Source organism: Melospiza melodia, chromosome 10, assembly GCF_035770615.1.
Source record: "Melospiza melodia melodia isolate bMelMel2 chromosome 10, bMelMel2.pri, whole genome shotgun sequence".
NCBI lineage: Eukaryota > Metazoa > Chordata > Aves > Passeriformes > Passerellidae > Melospiza > Melospiza melodia.
The window spans coordinates 22,474,084-22,492,573 of record NC_086203.1 but is presented as its reverse complement, the minus strand read 5'-3'; the positions used below and the strand labels follow the sequence as shown (position 1 = coordinate 22,492,573).

At 44.5% G+C, this 18,490-nt stretch overlaps 1 protein-coding gene across 2 annotated transcripts in view; it reads left to right on the top strand.

Annotated features, from left to right (window-relative positions):
* ARIH2 (ariadne RBR E3 ubiquitin protein ligase 2) overlaps window positions 1-18,470 on the top strand; it is a 34,930-nt gene extending 16,460 nt beyond the window's left edge. Inside the window, exons 3-16 of one of the 2 annotated variants that reach the window (XM_063164879.1) lie at window positions 207-274; window positions 1,948-2,011; window positions 5,605-5,752; window positions 6,251-6,372; window positions 7,268-7,377; window positions 8,178-8,295; window positions 9,794-9,844; window positions 9,946-9,967; window positions 11,430-11,581; window positions 12,679-12,822; window positions 13,176-13,244; window positions 14,171-14,254; window positions 14,728-14,824; window positions 17,979-18,470. In XM_063164879.1, the coding sequence (XP_063020949.1) occupies window positions 207-274; window positions 1,948-2,011; window positions 5,605-5,752; window positions 6,251-6,372; window positions 7,268-7,377; window positions 8,178-8,295; window positions 9,794-9,844; window positions 9,946-9,967; window positions 11,430-11,581; window positions 12,679-12,822; window positions 13,176-13,244; window positions 14,171-14,254; window positions 14,728-14,799 (1,224 nt within the window). In that variant the 3' untranslated portion in view covers window positions 14,800-14,824; window positions 17,979-18,470. Of the gene's footprint in view, window positions 1-206; window positions 275-1,947; window positions 2,012-5,604; window positions 5,753-6,250; window positions 6,373-7,267; window positions 7,378-8,177; window positions 8,296-9,793; window positions 9,845-9,945; window positions 9,968-11,429; window positions 11,582-12,678; window positions 12,823-13,175; window positions 13,245-14,170; window positions 14,255-14,727; window positions 16,438-17,978 lie in introns of those variants that run through there. The other variant, XM_063164878.1, reaches the window with a different exon arrangement.
* Window positions 18,471-18,490: the final 20 nt, after the last annotated feature.

The window sequence follows — 18,490 nt, the reverse complement described above, 5'->3', positions numbered from 1 at the left end:
TGGTACACCCATACTTCATTCCAGCTTTTGTATTGCAGATGTTACTGGCTGTGAGCATCATGTCCAGCAATTTAATGTGAATTGATTATCACTGGGATGTTGTACTGAGATTGTACAATTTTTACATGAAAATCATACTCCTAAGCTGTGGTGTGGCTTCAAAATGTGCAAAGTTTGACCTTTTTTTTATTTTATTTTCCACCTAGGTATCACATGCTGTTGCAAAGCTAGTATTAGTTAGTTTCCACTGGCAAATCTCAGAGATTTTGGAAAGGTAAGTGTAAATAGTCTTATCTCATCTGTGCTTAGTGCTTTCCCTCCTGGCTTTGCAGAAATGCTCAGGGTGCTCCATAGGTATTTTTGGCAAGTGTCTTTGGACCTGGAAGCAGGACACACAGTCCATTTTAGGGAGCAGAGGAAAGCTGCTGATTTGTTGAGGCTGCACTGCCTGTAAGAAATTTTTAAGCAGGGACAGGGTAGTAGTGGTAAATGTCTTTCAGTTTAGGAATTATGATTATGCTAGGAACCCTCTAGATAGATTTATCTTAAATTTTGAGATAGCAGATTGACAGTGCTGCATCTATATTTATTTAATAAACATATGTTCTGCTTTGAACACAGGAGCCATAAATCATAAAGGAGCACTGACCCTCTACTGATGTAGTCTTTAGTAGTACATTCACACTGCAGTTTTTGTTCCTTTTGACCTTAAGTGATTTTTTTTTCCCGAGCTGGCCAGCATTTGGGGAGCCGGGGAAGATAAAGTGAGAGATCTGAGCATTGCAGCTCCCTTGTTTGGTCAGTGTCACTGTAATTAACAAAGCTCTCCAGCTGATTTCAAAAAGAGGGTTTAGACTCAGCCCAAACATACGTGAGAAGTGCATTGGGAGGCACTGCTGGCTGCAGCCCCACCACAGAACACTGGCTCAGAACTGAACATTGTCTGAAAATAGAGAGCATATCAGCTTGACTCATTCTGCCCAGACATTTTTGGCCCTGTAGCCAGCAACTTTATCCAGAGAATGTATAGAAAATACATCCTGTCTATGGATGCTGTTGCCTCCTTGGTTACCCTGTATCCTGAAAGCTTTTCCCTGGGGTTCAAGGAGGGTGAGATTCCTGCATAGCAGCTCTGGGTGATCCTGCAGGTTCACTGATAAGGTTTAAACAAGAGGAAATTTGGGGAAGGGTTTACTTCTAAAGTGATGAATTTGCAAATTGTTCTCCAGTTGATCTAGTCCTCAAACTTCTTTCTTGGTAAAAAATGAAATTGTGAAAAGAAAGCTCACTAGTACAACTAAGAAGTGCTGGTGAGGAGGGAGGACTTACAGCAAGGCCACAGCAGTGATGCTGCTGTTTCTGCATTCAGTGAGATAGAAGCATTTGTCTGCAAAGGAAATCACAAACAGCAATATATGTTTAATTATATGGCTGCTGATAGACAGCTTCATCTGCCCAAAGGGTGATAATCTGTCACAGAGTAATCACTTAAATAGACAATAGTCTGGAGTTAAAGTGAGACTTCACCAGGACAGCTTAATTTTACAGAGGAGTAGGAGACAGTCCAGAGCCTCACTGGTGTGTGTTATTGTGGACAGTGGCTTAGGACTGCTCTAGGAGTGTGGATGGAAAATCTTAGCTTAAAAATAATTTTTCAGGGAAGGGAGATAGTTGTACAAAAATATTTATCAAGATGTATAAGGGAAATGTTAATCCATTGCCAGAAGTAGTATTTCTGGTTCTGAATAAACTCTCATAAGGTTTTGTTGAGAGGAGCTCTGCTCTGTGTATGAAAGAGCCTCACACAGGAGACATTTCCACTTTCCTTGTTGAAACCTACCCTACTATTTGCACAGAGACAACTGTTTATTCAGGCAAGAAGGATCAATTTAACGATGCAAAATGTCTTCAGAACTTGATTTGATCATTCTTCAATTGCCTTTTCAGGCACAAGTCTAATCCTGCCCAGTTGCTAGTAGAAGCTCGAGTTCAGCCCACCTCATCCAAACATGTAAGTATGCAAACCATCCCGTCTGTTCCCTTGGCAGACACCTCTGACCCCCCTCCTGGGGGATTGCATTACTAATGGCATCCTCTGCCCAGTGTTAACCCTTTGCAAGCTCTGGTCTGACACTGATTCATTGCTGGGTTTACTTCTGAAATGAGAATGCATTCAAGAGGGCTCTAATATTTAAATAGCAGCTTTGCTCTTGGCTTGCAGGTAGTGTTCAAGAATTACTTTCTTCAAGAAAATTAGGATCATTTTTTGGCACAAGTGATGGCAGACAATGGAAGGAACAGAGTGCAGGGGCTTGGCTGCCTTTTCCAATTCTGTAAAGACACTGAAAGGAAGTTCTGGCTGCACAGAGCGAGCAGAGCTTGTCTGTGTGTGTCTGGAACAGATTTTTTAGAATTTTTTTTTGTCTTTTCTTTTACCTTTTTTATCTTTTTTATCTATTTGCACTGCTCAGCTCAGGGATGCTTAAGCTAAATTTCCCAGTGAATTGTGTTGCTGCTGAGTCAGTCAGTGCTGATATTTGAACCAACAATTTGTTTTTTGTAGCCAGGGCTACACAGATCTTCAGATACTTCCCACCCCCTTTAAATAGAAGCTTCCTGTTCCATGCTTATGGATTTCATTCACAGTGGGTGTCTTGGTACAATGAAGAATTACCCTAGGAACACATTGCCATGTGTCAGATTATGGGTGATAAAATACTACATCTGGGAATCATTCAGGGTTGTGGGGGAGAGGAGATCTTGAAAGTCTGGTTTGGCATCTGTGCTCTCTTGTAGATAGTGAAAAGGTTAAGCTGACAGAAGTGTAAGCTTCATGGGCTCAAATTATCTGCTTAAAGTCCAGAAAAGAAAATCTTTCTGATTTGACATACCGGCAAATTAGTCTGTGTAGTTCAAGATTTATCCAAGTCTTGTGTCAGCTGTCCCTTGATTATTCCCCCTGAAGGGGCTATTCCAACCTCCTTGGCAGGCAAGGTGAAGACCACAGCACATCATTTCAGTCAGGGTCCTGGGTTTGGACTGAACACTTTCCCAACTTTAATTTACAATTTTGCTCCAAGGAGGTAGGAAGTGGTATAGGAATCTTTTTCACCCAAAACAATGCTTGAGGCAAAACTACTAAACTGAAACAAAACATTACAAATATAAACATGACAAAACTAAGACAAAATGCATGCAAATAATCAATGCAGTGAAGAGCAGTGTAACTCTTCGGTTCTGTTGCTACTTCATCTTTTCATGAAATACCTGTAAGAGGAGAGAGAAAAGGAATCCCAGTCCCACTTGGACTGGTTTTAAAAAGAAAGAGCCCTCCATCTGGTGTTAATTTTGTGTTCTCTGCCATGGGCATCTGTGGCTAACCGTGGGATCCCTGAGCTTTGCCCTTTGTACAGCAGCCTGACTCTTCATTTGCAACAAATCCTACCTGTCTGCCCTAGGTTACCAGCTGCCCCCATGTAAGAGCAGGTCCTGCCTGCAGTCCCCCCGCCCCCCACACCCCCCCAAGCAGCTCTAAGCTCTAAGCAGTTGAGTTGCCTAAAGCTTCAATGAGTCAGGTAGTCCTTTCAGGGGGGTTTGTTCTCTGGCTCAGCATGGGAGAAGACTGAGAGGTTGCAAGACCCCTCTCATGTATCACTTGGAGGTGAGCTGCCTATTGCACACTCTTGGTCAGATTACCCAGTGCTGGAGTGGGGGTACAGATGGGTTCTCCCCTCCCCAAGGGCTCTGAACCTCCTGCCCAGTGGGCTGTGCTCTGGGTCAAAGACCTCTCTGCCATTTTGCATTGTGAAGGACACTCTGGGACCCAGGGTCCTTGTGTTTCATCCTCCAACAGCTTTATGCTGTCTCCCCCCAACAGTGAAATCCTCCACACATCATGTTTTAGTTTCCTTTGCATGCCGGCTGTATTTTTCTTGCAGCTGAGCCAGCTCAGTTGCAGAATAAGGCATTTGTTTAGTTGTTGCAGTGGGTGCTGCCTCCTCACACTCCATCTCATAAACAGCATCAGTCTTTATAAGAGGGCAGAGTTTAGGGAGAGGTTGGGGGTCTGGCTTTGCTGTATCAAGCTCCTCCCAAGGATCAAGGCAAGTGACATCATTGGCAGTAAGGTGCCCCTCTTAAGTGGGTCTGGAAAGCCTCAGAGGCTCCAGGCTCCAGTGGGTGGGATGTGAGCAGTGACCACCCCACACTCACAGAACTTGTACTGCCCCACCCCAAACAAACACTTTAGTTGTTTTGAGCTATTCATAATTTCTCCAGTCTGCTACAAACTCTGATTTTATTTTAGGGAGAAAGATGATATGGTTAAAAGGTTAACTTAAACTTGATTTGCTAGACAATTCATGACAGTCTGTGTGCTAGAGCTCTGTGCTTCAGCTTGTAATGCAGAATGGTTCTGGGGACAGATGCTCCTAGTAAGTGTCTGCAGAGGGACTGACCCTGTAGGGAGAAGCTGTAGTGGTGAGCTCAGGCAGGCAGTTGCAAGGGTTTGAGGTAGCACATGAGCTTTTCAGGCTGAGCAGCTGATCCAGGTAATCAGTGCAGTTACAGACTCAGTGAATCTTGTTCTGGTCTGGAAGTGAGGCCACTTAGAACAAATTTGCATTACTTCCTCTTTGATGTGGCCATGCCATGAATCAAGCTCTGTCAGTCACGGTGCTGCTGCTCCATGTGTCTCCAGCACACAAGTCAGCCTGGAAACTGATGGCAGGCTGGCACCAGCTCCTCCACCAGTAGCAAAGTGGATGCAAAGATTATATGACTTCTCTGTGAAAGAAAAAACTGGAACATAAACTGCAGCTGACAGCTTTGTAGAACCTTGGCTTTGATGATGCTGGGCTAGACCTAGTTCTGCAGGTCCCAGGGGTGAGTGGAGATGTGTTGAAGGCTGGATCTGTTGTCTAGGGATCAGCTCTGCACTACATAGGGGGAAACCAGACTCCTTTCAACTACTTTCAGTGGTTTGGTGAAGCAGTAGCAGTTCTGCCTGATTTGAAACAAACACTCTTAATCCTTTTCAGCTGAAGGGATGATGCCAGTTTTGCCAAATGTAGCAAAGGCATAAGATAGGATATGGGAGGTGATAGTTTGTGAATTCCCTTTCCTCTCCATATAAACACTCCACAATTATTGTCTTCCATTACCCTAAATTACTGTCTGGTAAAAGGGCACTGCTAAGTCTGTTTGCAGTGACAGCTGCTCTCCAGAGCCTGTGGAGATAGTCTGGCCCAGCTAACAGAGAATATCAGTAAATCCAGGGAAGGACTAGCACAATGACATATTTCAAACAAGGACAAGAGTAAGAACCAGAAAAGCAAAGGGGGTTCTGGGCAGCACTAGAGGAGAGGCAGACACTCTTCAGTGACTGTCAGCTTGTGCTCTGTGAGATGAGAGGTTCTTGAGAGGGACTGACTGTTTGGGGCAGTGCAGCACCGCAGCACCCCAGCTGCTCATGAACCTGTTCTGGCCTGGACCTCCCTGGAGACCATTGTCACAGTGAGGGTGATGCAGGTGTGTGAGGATGAGCTGAAGATGCTCTGGGAGGTGTGGATGCTCTCCCTGCACTGCTGCTGTGTCTCTCCCCAGGCAATGGTACATTCCTCCCACCACTGCGCCGTGTGCATGCAGTTTGTCCGCAAGGAGAACCTGCTCTCCCTGGCCTGTCAGCACCAGTTCTGCCGCAGCTGCTGGGAGCAGCACTGCACAGTGCTCGTCAAGGACGGCGTTGGAGTCGGTGAGTTCAGGCTGGGTCTGCCCCACTGGCCATTCTGATGAGTCAAGAGCACGACTGTAACAAGTTAAAAACTGCAAATCTGTTGAAGAGAATTTGCATCTGTGATGATGTACTGTTGCAATGCCCCTGGAGTGCTTGTGGATGCAAACATCTGTTCCCTTTGTGTTGGGGAGAAGCCAGTAGTTGCCAGAGTTGCTTTGGGCTTTTCCAAGCCTGTCTTTCATGTTGGCATGGCAGTAACATGTAATTTTCTAATTTAAGTATCTGACCTTGTGAGTACTGGCTAAAGCACTCACTGGTCCTGGATGCACATGTGCCTTGTCATTTTTTGGTGAAGACAGTTGGGCTTCAGCTTTTCAGCAGCCCTGGTTTGGTTCACAGTTGTATCCCTCTTGCCACAACAACAGATGGCACTGAGGAAACTGTGCTGAGTACTCTCTGTGCATTCACCCCTTAGTATGAGCTGCACTGTTCTAAGATGCTGCTTTCTCTTCTCAGGGGTGTCCTGCATGGCTCAGGACTGTCTACTCCGGACACCAGAAGACTTTGTGTTTCCATTGCTGCCTAGTGAAGAGCTGAAAGACAAATACAGGCGCTACCTCTTCAGGGACTATGTGGAGGTAGTAGATTTTTTCAATTTTAAAATACTCTGGGTGAAATCACCAATGACTTGCAGAAATTTTGTTTGAAGTGTCTTGCATTTTTGATTAGAACTGCAATAACTGCAGCAAAATTGTCCTCGATAGACATGATGTGGCTGCTTCTGTAGGACAGCCTCACTGACAAAATGCTGTAGCAGGTTGCCAAAGTAAATTCTGCTGTAAGGTCATCCACTAACTCCTTGGCTGGGGCTTCAGAATTCTCAGGGTGTTGCAGCTGAGAATTTCAAAACTTCAGTCTGATTATTCTAGTCCTTCTTGTTCTTACATAAATATTTTTAGGTTCAGAAAAATAGGTCCCTCAGCTTAGGGTAGTCCAGCTGAATTGGCTTGCTCAATTACATTTTATGTGAGTTTTTTTGAAATTAAAGCAGCAGTTGTTAAGGTTAAATATGCAGGAGTATTCTGGGAACAGACAGGGAACAGTTAAAAAGCAGCAAAGCAGTATGAAAGCATGGTGACACCTCTTCTCAATAAGAGGCCCTTTGGGAAGAAATGGCTACCACAGGAGAGCAGCTGAGTAACTTCTGGGAGATAAGGAGAAGATGGGAAAAGAGCTCAAATGGAGTAAAATAGTTTGTTTAGTGTCTTTGTGGGGTTTTGTTTGTTGTGCTGACTTAGTTTTTAACCATCCATTTGAAATCCCTGTTTTAAAGAAGCTATAAGTAACTAACAAACCTCTTCCATACTTGGAAAGGCAGGATCTGCTCTGATAGCCAAGACCTGGTGACACTTTCCACTCATTTTTAATACAAAATAACTGCTTTGTATGTCTTTGAGGATAGGAATGGTTAAAATTGAACAGATAATGGTCTCCTGGACCCGCTGCTGATCTCACTCCTTGCTGTGTCCACAGAGCCATTACCAGCTGCAGCTGTGCCCTGGTGCAGATTGCCCCATGGTCATACAGGTACAAGAGCCAAAGGCCCGGCGGGTGCAGTGCAATCGTTGCAATGAGGTCTTCTGGTAAGAAACAGAGAAGGTTACAGATCACAGGGAAAGTCTGTGCTGTCCTCAGGGCCAGTCCTTTTGCTTGCCAACAGTTTGGGTGTGTAGAAGGATCTGAAAGGCCTTGCTAGAGTTGTTTGTAACTTGAGTTAGCCTGAGTAATTGGACACTTGTGATCTGACTTCTGCAGGTGGTCAGACGTCCCCTTGCTTCCTAAACTCCTGGGAACTTGGGTGTTCTGACAATGAGAGAGCACAGCTTGAGTAACCAAGGGGTTACAAATCTACCAGTCTCACATTTTGGCTAGGTTAAAAATTTTCCTACAGAGACAGTAGTTAATATAGATTCTGGTAGTAAACATGAAGTTCTTGTTGCTCTCTGCTGGTATTGAGTTTTTAAGTTTGTTAGAGACCCAGCTTTCTGGTATCTCCATGCAAATGGCCCAGGGTATAAGCAAGTATTGTCAAGTTATGCTAATACAGGTGCCTGATATCTGCCACTGGAGTCAGGCTACTTGTAAGTGACTGGCCCACCCCAGAATTCTGTAGTCATGTTAGAGGAGACATAGGTGGGCTCTAGGAAGGGACAAGTTAGCCCTCAGACACATGATTTGTCAGGTGTGAGTTCACTTCCATCCTCACTCTGCCTTTACAGAAGGGGGAACTGGAGTTCAATTTTGGTCTTCACACTCTACTAACAGACAGGAGCATTTCCATCCCTTACTGGGCCCCCAGATTTTGGTCAGGAAAACCTCAATCCTTGAGTCATTTCCGTAGAAATTGATATGTTTTTTTTTCTTTTTTTCTCCCCCTTTTAAGCTTTAAGTGTCGGCAGATGTACCACGCACCCACAGACTGCGCTACCATTCGGAAATGGCTCACCAAGTGTGCAGATGACTCTGAAACAGCCAACTACATCAGTGCTCACACTAAAGATGTAAGGACAGGCACCTGCATGTTATTTCTTGTCCTCTAGCCCTGTCTGGAAGCCAGGATAGAATTCTATACACACATAGCATTGTGTTCTTTTTTTGCAGACTGCAAATCCTTACAGCTCCCTAGGGACTGTCAAGAAGCTTCTGTCAGAAGCTCCTGTCATATGTGAGCTAATTACATCCCTATGGCAGTGGTGTAACTCAGCTGAATGCCTTGGGAAAGCTTTGTGTGGGAGGCTCAGTGCCCTCCTGCAGTAAGGACCTGGTGGTCCTTATTCCAGACCTGGTGTGAATGTCTGACTGCCAAGTGTGCTGTCCTCCCACAGGCAAAAGAATTGTGGGTACTTTGAAATGATCAGTGGAGATGTATTTAAAATGGAAGGAGAGGCTGTGCAAAGTCAGTCTCAAATAAGGCAGCAGTGGTGTTTAAGCCTGCAAAACTTTGTGCTGTACTGTGAGCTGGAGGGCAAGGGAAAAAGTCTTGATTTGGCAAAGACTGCAAAATGGAGCAGTTGAAGTCTGTAAATTAGATATTGCAGTACTTCTAGTAGGTTTAGACCGCAAGACAAAGAAATAGTATTACATACTGTGCACACTAGCCTACCTACTATAGAATTGTTGTATAAATGTACTATCTTTATCCTCTAAATTACCTGTTTAAAACTTGGAACTTTTGATGTCTTTTGGGCATTTTGTGGCCTAACTTCAAAACAGTTCTTGGCTACATTTGTGCTGCCATGGCCAGTGGCAGCTGTGACAGTGGTGATTAGCTGCAAGCTTCAGTTATGTTAGGAAAGGGGGTACTTAGGTAGACCAGAGATTTCAAGCTCCCTTCTTTCTCTGGAGAAGGTGTCAGCACGTGATGGTATTGTTTCTGCTATGTTTATTTGTAGAATTTTTATTTTATTGAGCACTATCCTGGCATACATTTTGCCCGACATGAAAATTTATACAAAGTAGCAAAGCTCACTTTCTCCTTTTTACCTATGCAGCCCAAAAAATGTATCTGGACACTCCAGGGTATCTGTGGAGTGGGGATATGTGCAGCTTTCCTGTGGTTAGGCAGATTCTCTGCAGGTAGCTGAGATATCATTTGTTAATGGCTGCTGAAGGCAGAATATAGTGACAATTATCTGTAGTCAAATGATACACTGTCATACATGAGCTAATTGTGTCCCTGTGCCTGAGGAACTGCAGAGGGGTAACTCAGCAAGACCTTCAGTTTTACATGCAGTAACAACAGTAAATTTGTTTTCTTGAGCAAACAGTCCAGTGCTGCAGTGCAACTTCCTGACTTTGCCTTTCTGCCATCTTTTAAGTGGAACTGTCAGGAGCTGGTGGGAAGCAGGGTGAAAATGCTAATATTCACATATGAGAATATTTCTCATACATGAATGCATATTTTTAAGAAAAAAAGGCAGAGAGGGATAATCACACAAGTGCTGTCATTCTTCAGAAGGCTGCTAGAGTTGGATCTAACAATTGTGTCTGTTTCCTCAGTGTCCCAAGTGCAATATCTGTATTGAAAAGAACGGAGGCTGCAATCACATGGTGAGTAATTCCCTGAACACGTCAAACCTCCCTTGTTCTAAGTGGAATTTTTTTTCCCACACTTTCTGCTAACCAAATGCCTCTTGTCTCTTCTTTTTCAGCAATGTTCCAAATGCAAGCATGGTAAGTTTGGTTTGGAAGCTGTTTTCTCTGCAATGTTTATCAGTGGTGATGATCCCTTCTCTTTGTTTGTGATATTAAGGCAAATTGTGAACACAGGCTGAAATATTTTAAGCTGAACAGGATATTAATTACAGATTTATGTGTGATAGCTTTTTTTTTCCCCACTGGCTGTGATCTCAGCTGAGTTCTGCAGTGCCGATTTGGCTTTTGCCCCTGACATGTCTATTGGATAGAGAAGTCTCCAGAATATTAACAGTGCAATCCATCTCACAGGAGAGCTTTCCATATAATTGTATTTTTAATCAGCTGAAAATTTTGTCAAACGTAGCCATTTACTCAGATCAGCTTAAGTCCTTCTGCTTAGTGATGGGAATAATGAGCTTCAGCTTAGATTAAACTGCAGGAGCTGTGAATTGTTATATGGAGCTGCAGATGTTGAACTTCTCAGTCCACTCCTGTGCAATTAGCAGCCTGAGTGTCTTTGGCCCATTGTGTGGCTCTGTTCTTGCACTTACCTTTTCATGGCAGAATTAATTTCTGTTGCCTTGGAGTAAGTTAACTCAGAGGGCTGAATACAACTAAGTGTACTACTAGAAACTATTGTAATATCAGAACCTTATTGGGAAGGTGATTAGAGATGACTGTCCTCTCATTTCCTTTGGGGTTCTTGGCAGCACTGGATGTGCTTTGATGGAGCTCTGTGACAAGGGGGAGCAGGCAAGTGCCAAGATACCATGGTGACTTAGCACTTGAGAAGGCTGATGAACTTGGGAATTACAGTTTTCACTCTCATTATCATAAGTAACACAGGAGGGATTCTTATTGTAGCAACTTAGTCTCCATCTTTTTTCCTTTGCAGCAGAACACTCACAGCCTCACTCTGAAATCAGAAAATTGCCATGTTTTGCTATTTTTATTATTGCTCTCTTTACTCTGCCTTCTTCCTATTTCAGCTGCTTCTAACTCGGAAGTGTCATAAGCCACTGACATCTGACCTGGGTTGTTCCCTCCTGGAGAGAACTGAGGGCAGGCTTTCTTTTGCATCACTTAGTTCACTTTTGGATCCAATTGTTTTATTCAGACTGAGGTTTGCATGGGGCATTGTGCCCATGGTGGGGAGGGTGCAACTCACAAAAGAGACTGACAGCCTCTTCTCTAACCTGGAGTGACAGTCTCTGCAGGGTGCAAGTGCAGTTCTGCCTAGTGGTTTTGGTGTACAGGATGCAGAGCTTCAAGATTTACTTTCCATAGTTGAATGAGAGGCTATGGAATTAAAATCTTCAAGACAGGCTGGTATTTTTTGGCTCACTGCTGAGTTCTGTTTTGCAAGATGATACAAAACGTGTGTGTTTCTTGGATTAGCAGAAATATCTGAACACAGATGGGCTCTTTCTCCTGAAGTTTTTCTTTCTCAGAGGTTTTTTTCCTGTGCATCACAGTGGGTTTTTGCTGTTTTCTGCAGACTTCTGCTGGATGTGTCTGGGAGACTGGAAGACTCACGGCAGCGAGTACTACGAATGCAGTCGGTACAAAGAGAATCCTGATATTGTAAACCAGAGTCAGCAAGCACAGGCCAGGGAGGCCCTTAAGAAGTACTTGTTCTATTTTGAGAGGGTAGGAGACATCTCCTTGGCCAGAGCTGCTGTAGCCTTTTAATGCTCCCTGCCTGGTGCAAAGGTCATTGCCAGCAATCTCCGTGCAAGAAAGTGCCCAAAGAGAATCTGTGCAGTATTTTCAGTCCCTGTTGTTTTTCACTCAAAATCCTGCCCTGGAAGTCCCATCCAAACCAGTGATGTCATACCCAAAGCAATTTGTATTCACTCCTATATTCCCTTGTGCTAGAGAAAATCTGAATTACCTGTGTGCCACTGTACTATGTACCTGCAGGCTGAGTGCTGCTGCAGTAGATAGATATTGCTCCAATCATTTCCTTTCAGGACTGGGGAACTTCTGTTCCTTGCAGTACATCTTTATACAGATAAAAACTAAATAAAATGTACCATGTTCAAAGCTCCATTGGCTGTAGCAAACTTTTTACTAAAATTTCATGTAATCACATTTTTAAAAGTTGCTATCAGAGCATGTCTGTCCACACAGCAGGCTCCATGCACCTGGCCATGCAGAGCAACTCTACAGCAGTGTCTCGAGAAGAGAATGTGGTAGATGTTAAATACTGCTGCATTTCAGTTTCCCCATTAAAATGAGTTTATTCTTCACAGCATGAGCCAAGTCCTGTAGTAAAATAAATGCCTTCATTCCTGGCTCTCCAGACCAACAGGCTTTGGGAAATAGCCATGTTTACAATGTGCACATGGATACTGGAGTTCACTGAGCCCACGTCAAATGTTAATTTAATCTCTTGACCTTCCTGTATAAATCCTTTCAATAGAGGAATCACCATGATTACATTTATTATATTTTATTTAAGTCCTTTCCCCCTTGTTAGACACAAGGTCACTGTGTGACCAGAGGGCATTCCCACTCGGAGGAGCTGGGTTTGCTCCCTGTTCTTGCTGCTGTCAGTCTGTTGTCTGCAGCCTCTGCCACTTGCTACTGGAGGTGCTGCCTTGCCATTCTTTCCCACAGCATGTCTTGCCTTGCTGGACTCCTGCCCCACTCCAATTTCTGCTTGCTAGAGCTTGTGCTTTTACAGCATAGTACTCTGTTCTCATGCTGGTTTTTTGCTTTCTCTGTCTCCCCATCTTTTGCAGTGGGAGAATCACAATAAAAGCCTACAGCTGGAGGCACAGACATACCAACGAATCCAGGAGAAAATCCAAGAAAGAGTTATGAACAACTTGGGAACATGGATAGATTGGCAATATCTACAGAATGCTGCAAAACTACTTGCAAAGGTGAGTAATTGTCTCTTGTTTGGCACACAAAGAGAATACATGCCAGAATGCTAAATTCATAACACCAAGTAAGGAAGGATATTTGAGAGTTCTGGTTATGTGGGACAGTACTTCTGGTGTAGGACATGAACAAACCAAAAATCATCTAGGAGTGACCTCTGTGAAATCATACTCTACAGTACACAGACCTGCACAAGTTCTTCCAAGGAAGGTGTAGGAAATTCTACCAAGAAGTCTTCAGTTGTCAGGAGGGAGCTTCTTAGCCTGTAGTGGTTGCATAAATATGACTGTGCTGACTTCCAAGACTGAGACTCCTGCCTGTTTCTCTCTCTCTTCCTCCCACTCTTGGACAGTGTCGTTACACCCTGCAGTACACATATCCCTATGCCTACTACATGGAGTCTGGTCCCAGAAAGAAGCTGGTAAGATGCTCTGCTCTTTTGTTTGCTGGTAACTTTTTGGGGTATAGCTGGCAGCATGCTGGGCTGAATTCCAGAGCTGGGCAGTGTCTGAAATATTAGTCCTGAGTCTGAAGTAAGGACAGGATAAATAGGTGGGTTTGCACCTTTCTTCTTCGCTTCAAGTCAACCAGCAGCTCTGTCCTCTTATACATTACATTATTTTCCCAGGGCACTTCACTGCACTTTCACTAACAAGCCATTTATCCAGAATGTTTTGAGGCTGGAAGTGTGCATTTATTTCTTGGTAAGATTTATCACAAAGCTGTGGGCCATATTTCCTGTGAAGAGCTGCTGGAGGAGAGCTTTTCCTTGGATCAGGGTGTAGCTTTGCTTTTTATTCCTGCTATAAGTTCCTTGCTGGCTTGGTGCATCTCATGGGCTGAAAAAGTCCAAAAACAATGTTGAATTCAGGGAAGAATTTTTTCTTTGACTCAGCTGTCCTGTAAAACCTGTTATAGAATCTTTCTTCATGGCATCGTGTGTTCTCTAAGGCTGTGGACAGATGTTCTCTTCTGGATCAGACTGCCTGTGGAACAAGTTGCTGCTCCCAGCAGTGGTTAATAGTCCCTTCACTCTGCCTGCAGAGCTACTTAGGAGACCATCTTGTGACCTGTTTATGGCAAAATAAGCTGAATTAGGAGATACTTGTCACATGCAGTGTTTTTAGGCTGACTGGGTTAATTTTGAGTGATGCAGGTTGGGGAGTACTTACACAAGAAAAGCCCAGAAGGGGTGATCCCATCTAGGTGAAGGTGGATGAGGAGGAGACAGAAACCTGCTCTGCCAGCAGTGCTGACAGCAGGACACATTTGTCTGCTCCTCAAGTGTAATGAAAGTGCTCCACTAAACTAGTTTCTTATTGATGTCTCTTATTTTGCTCTTTGCAGTTTGAATACCAGCAGGCCCAGCTGGAAGCTGAAATTGAAAATCTCTCATGGAAGGTGGAGCGAGCAGACAGCTATGACAGAGGGGTGAGTGTTCTGTGTGCTTGAGCTTGTTGGCCAGATTTTGTTTGTTGGGCTTAACACTTCTGCAGGAGCACTGAGGCTGTCAAGTGAGGGTTTGAGAAGCTAGATCCAGAAACCACCTTTAGCCAGCAGATGATGTGGAAGCAGAGTGCTCACTGCCTTGTGGGAGAGGAGGGAGGGCTGCAGGGATTCCTGCAGAATTAAACAAGTCCCATGGAGCTCTGGAGGAGACTGCATGCAACCTTCTGGTGAAAAGCAGGTTTCTTAAGTGTGTAGCATTTTAGACAGAGCAGGTGCTGGGTAACTGCAGAGGGAGCCCACATAAAAAGGAAGAGGATCTGGGATCTTATAATCCAGAGTGTGCATGAAGGGTGTGATGGTTGGTGCTTCTCAAGCTGGAGTTCAGTGTCCCCTAAGGAAAATGAAGTCTTCTCCAGGGATTTTATGCTAACAGTTTGTACCTTCTCTTTTACCAGGACTTAGAGAATCAGATGCACATAGCAGAGCAGAGACGGAGGACCCTGCTGAAAGACTTCCATGACACATAAGAGAGGAGGAAGTGACAGTGCAGGGGTGAGAGCAGCAGTGAAGTGATGGTAGCTTCACTGGGATAAGCAGGCACTGCCTCTGGGAGAACACGGCCAAGGACAAAGCCACCCCTCCCCTTGCAAGTCAGACACATGCAAACACCACCTCTTAGTCCAGTTTGTTCTCTTATCTTTCTGTTTCTGTTTCTGCCAGGCTAGAGGCCAGAGCTCAGATTGGCATATTTCCTGGGCCATTTCCCTCCTGCCCTTGATGGTTTCAGAAGGGGAGGGAGTTTTTTTTCTGAATGGCTGTTAATAGTGTTAGATCATTACAGTTTATGTAATTTTCAACGGTTGTACAATTATACAGACAAACCTTAGAATAACACAAAACCCTTTTTAAAAATAAATTGGCAGTGGAGTGTTTTTCCTTAATCTGCTTGTAAATTTAATGGGCTTTTCCCCCCTCTCCTTCTCCCTTCCTCTGACCCAAAAGTCCTCCTAGTCATTGAAGGAGGTTAAAAAATATCTCAGCTAGATTTTCCAATGCTCCTTTAACCAGGGCGTTGCAGCATTGGCATTGCATGAGGAGAGTGGCTGGTGTTAAGGGTGGCTGCTGCTGTGCCTGACCTGACAGTACCAGCAGTGGCTGTGATTCAGTATGATCACATGTGACATCTCTTTTTCTTGTAAGTCAGCTGTGCAAAATCCAGCTACACAAACAAAAGCAAACAGAGGAATTGTAGGGGACACACCGGGTTAACACTGGGGGATATGCTTGAGTTTGAGAGAAATTGAGAGAAATCAGATTCTGCATTTGATGAATTTAGGTCTTCCATGTAGATTTTTGCTTTACTTGTTTTTGTGGGGAGGATGTTGTATTGCCAAAGTGAGTGATGAGGGAGTAGTAGCATACAGTTGTTAATCAAGGCTTGAGGCTTTTGCAGAGTGAAAGAATCCATGTTATAACAGTGCCGTGCAGCCTGATAAAGATTATTTGTGCCTGCTGGGTAGCATGGCTGAGAAAAATTGATCTCATTCATCAAAGTGAGACTAAACACCACTACATTATGAGGAGGAAAGATTATGTACAACACACTCCCTGGCACGTGTTGGCAATGTGGACGGGCACTTGAATACAGGTGCCCTGCTTGTGCAGAGCCTGCACCAAGCCAGGCAGAAAATTAACTAGCAAAATTAATTTATTTGTATATTAGTATTGATGCTGGTGGGAATTTATCAGAAAATTGATTGTTAGGAGCATGTGGAGCTTTTTTATTAACATTCTCTTTTCTAATGTAAAATATACACTAAAATAAAAATATTAAAAACCTAGTTCATCTTAGTAGGGGTTAACATGAAAAAGGTTACTTAAATGCTGACTCTTGCCTGTTTGCTACAGGAAGCAGGCCATATATTAGGATTTCACAGAGATCTGTGTCACTTGCACCAGGAGCTTCTTGTTTGCAGCCAGGTGCAGCTGGAGTCTGATCCGAGGAAATTTTCACCTCTGTGGGGGACTCATGGGATTCTCTTCTATGCTGTACTTGGAAGTGTTGCCTTTGATGCATCCCTGTATTGTTCTTATGCAATGTCACTTGATAAAGATTAAACTGGAGGGGGGGAAAGTGCTAAATTCCTCGTGTCAGAATAAGCTAACTCTGCTATTGGAGCCTCTTTCATGTACCTGAGACGTGCCCCAGGTATTTGCAGCAGGTGTAATTGGGCTCATAGATTTTATCAAGACTGATGCATTAGTTTAAACAAGGAGTAGCTGTCATAGGAGCTAATCCTGTGGCCATGCTTGTTGTACACAGCAGAAAATTTCAAACTGAGAGGCCTTTTCCTTCCTCCCTCCCGTCCCTGGTGTGGGATCTATCCTCAGGGAACGAGGGGATGCACTGCAAGGAGCTGCTGGCCTTGGAGTGGGTGTTACAGCAGAAGCAGCTGAGGTAGGGCAGGTTGTGGAGGGATGGCTGGAGCCAGGGAGCAGGGCAGGGCAGGGGGCTCTGGTTTCTGGGAGCAGCACTGCTTGCTGTGCAGGAAATCTCCATGGCCATGGCTCCTTACGTTCCTGCTGTGTCCTGCTCTGGCTCCCGTCGAGGCTGGAGCTGTAGAGATAGATCTGGCCTTGCTCCAGCCACTGCCTCTTTATTTCATTCCTTACTCTGCACCCAGCAGCATCCTCTCTGTGCCCTCCTCATGATATATCCTAGAGGTCAGTCTCGCTTCCTCTCCCCTTCCCAAATGATTGTCTTGGCATGCTGCTTCCACAGGAGGGGATAGTGGAGGGAGGAAGGTTTGCTGAGACCCAGCAGTTTGCAGTGAATACAACCAATGTTTGAACTATTCTTTAAAAATGTAATGTGCAAAGTCCTGATTAGGATAAAAGCTGGTATTCTTGTTGTCTAAACACATAACTATTTTAACACCTAATCCCTTTGCAGAGCAGGTATGTGGAGTTTCCTAATCCCAAAGAATTTTCACTTCTGTTACATAATTGTCCAGCTTTGAGCTAAATGAGAATGAGGTTTTGTCTCTCCTTCCTTCACTCCCTCCCTCTTCTATGCCCCCACAAAATATTTTGCTATGAATTCTTGTTTGTAGACAAGCCAGACCATATAGCTGTGGTGAGGCTTACTGAACAGGCTGCTGAGATGCTTGGCTGAGGAACAGTAATAAAGATTGCACAGTGCACCCACTAATTCTTTCAAATTTTCTGAAACTAGAGCTTTGTCAACAGTTCCATTTATTTTTAAACAAACCATCCTTTCTGAAAATGATGAAAGCCCTGGGTTGCACACACAAATCCTATTGCCATACTCTGGGAAAACAACAGGAATTGCTTTTGCTGCCCAGGCAGGACCACTTCTGTGTTGGTGTTGTACAGAAAGTCATGGCCTTCAAGACAAAGTGTGCAGGGCACAGGGGCTGCTGGCTCTGTGTGTAAGCTGAATGACACTGCTCAGGAGGCAGGTGACAGGAAGGAAATGAGGGTTCTCAACACCAGAAGAAAGGGCCATTTCCCCCCCTGTAATAAATACATGGCTCTCTTTGAGTTAGCAAGGTTATATGGTTGTAGGTAATAAAAAGTGGCTCAGGAGTCATTAATTCTGAGGTACAAGTTTCCCTTTGATGCGTTAACTGCTACAGATGTGGAATGTTTGCTCTCTTTTTTCTTTTTTTGCACTTGTTTTCAGCTCCTGCGCCAGCCCGACACCTCTCCATCCTTGCATCTGGTACTCTTTTATTTGGGCCTCGCTTGTGTTAGTGCATTGGCTGCCTCATCTCTGTTCGTCCTCAGGCTTCCCAGACTGTAACAAAACGTTTTCTACTGACACCATAAACTGCATGACTGCTGCCCCGCGCAGCGAAGTCTCTGTGCCCGCCCGGGGCAGCAGGAGGTTTCTGTACTATAGTCTTGCACTCTAAATTTTAGACTTTTTAAGCAGGTGAAAAATAGAACTTTATTTTTAAATGAGGCACTTGTTCTGGGAATTCCTTTCTCGGCCCCGGTCTGGTTGGGGCTGTGGGACAGCGCTGAGGCGTGTGGGAGGGCACAGCACTGCTCCCACGCCTCGCTTTTCTTCGCAGGCACCAGAGAGGGGCAGGGGCGGCGGAAACCGCCCGGGAGACGGTTGCCAGAGGTGTGCCCGTGGTTTATTTGAAATAAATTGTGACTTTCTAACTTCGGCAGTGTCCCGGCTGTTCT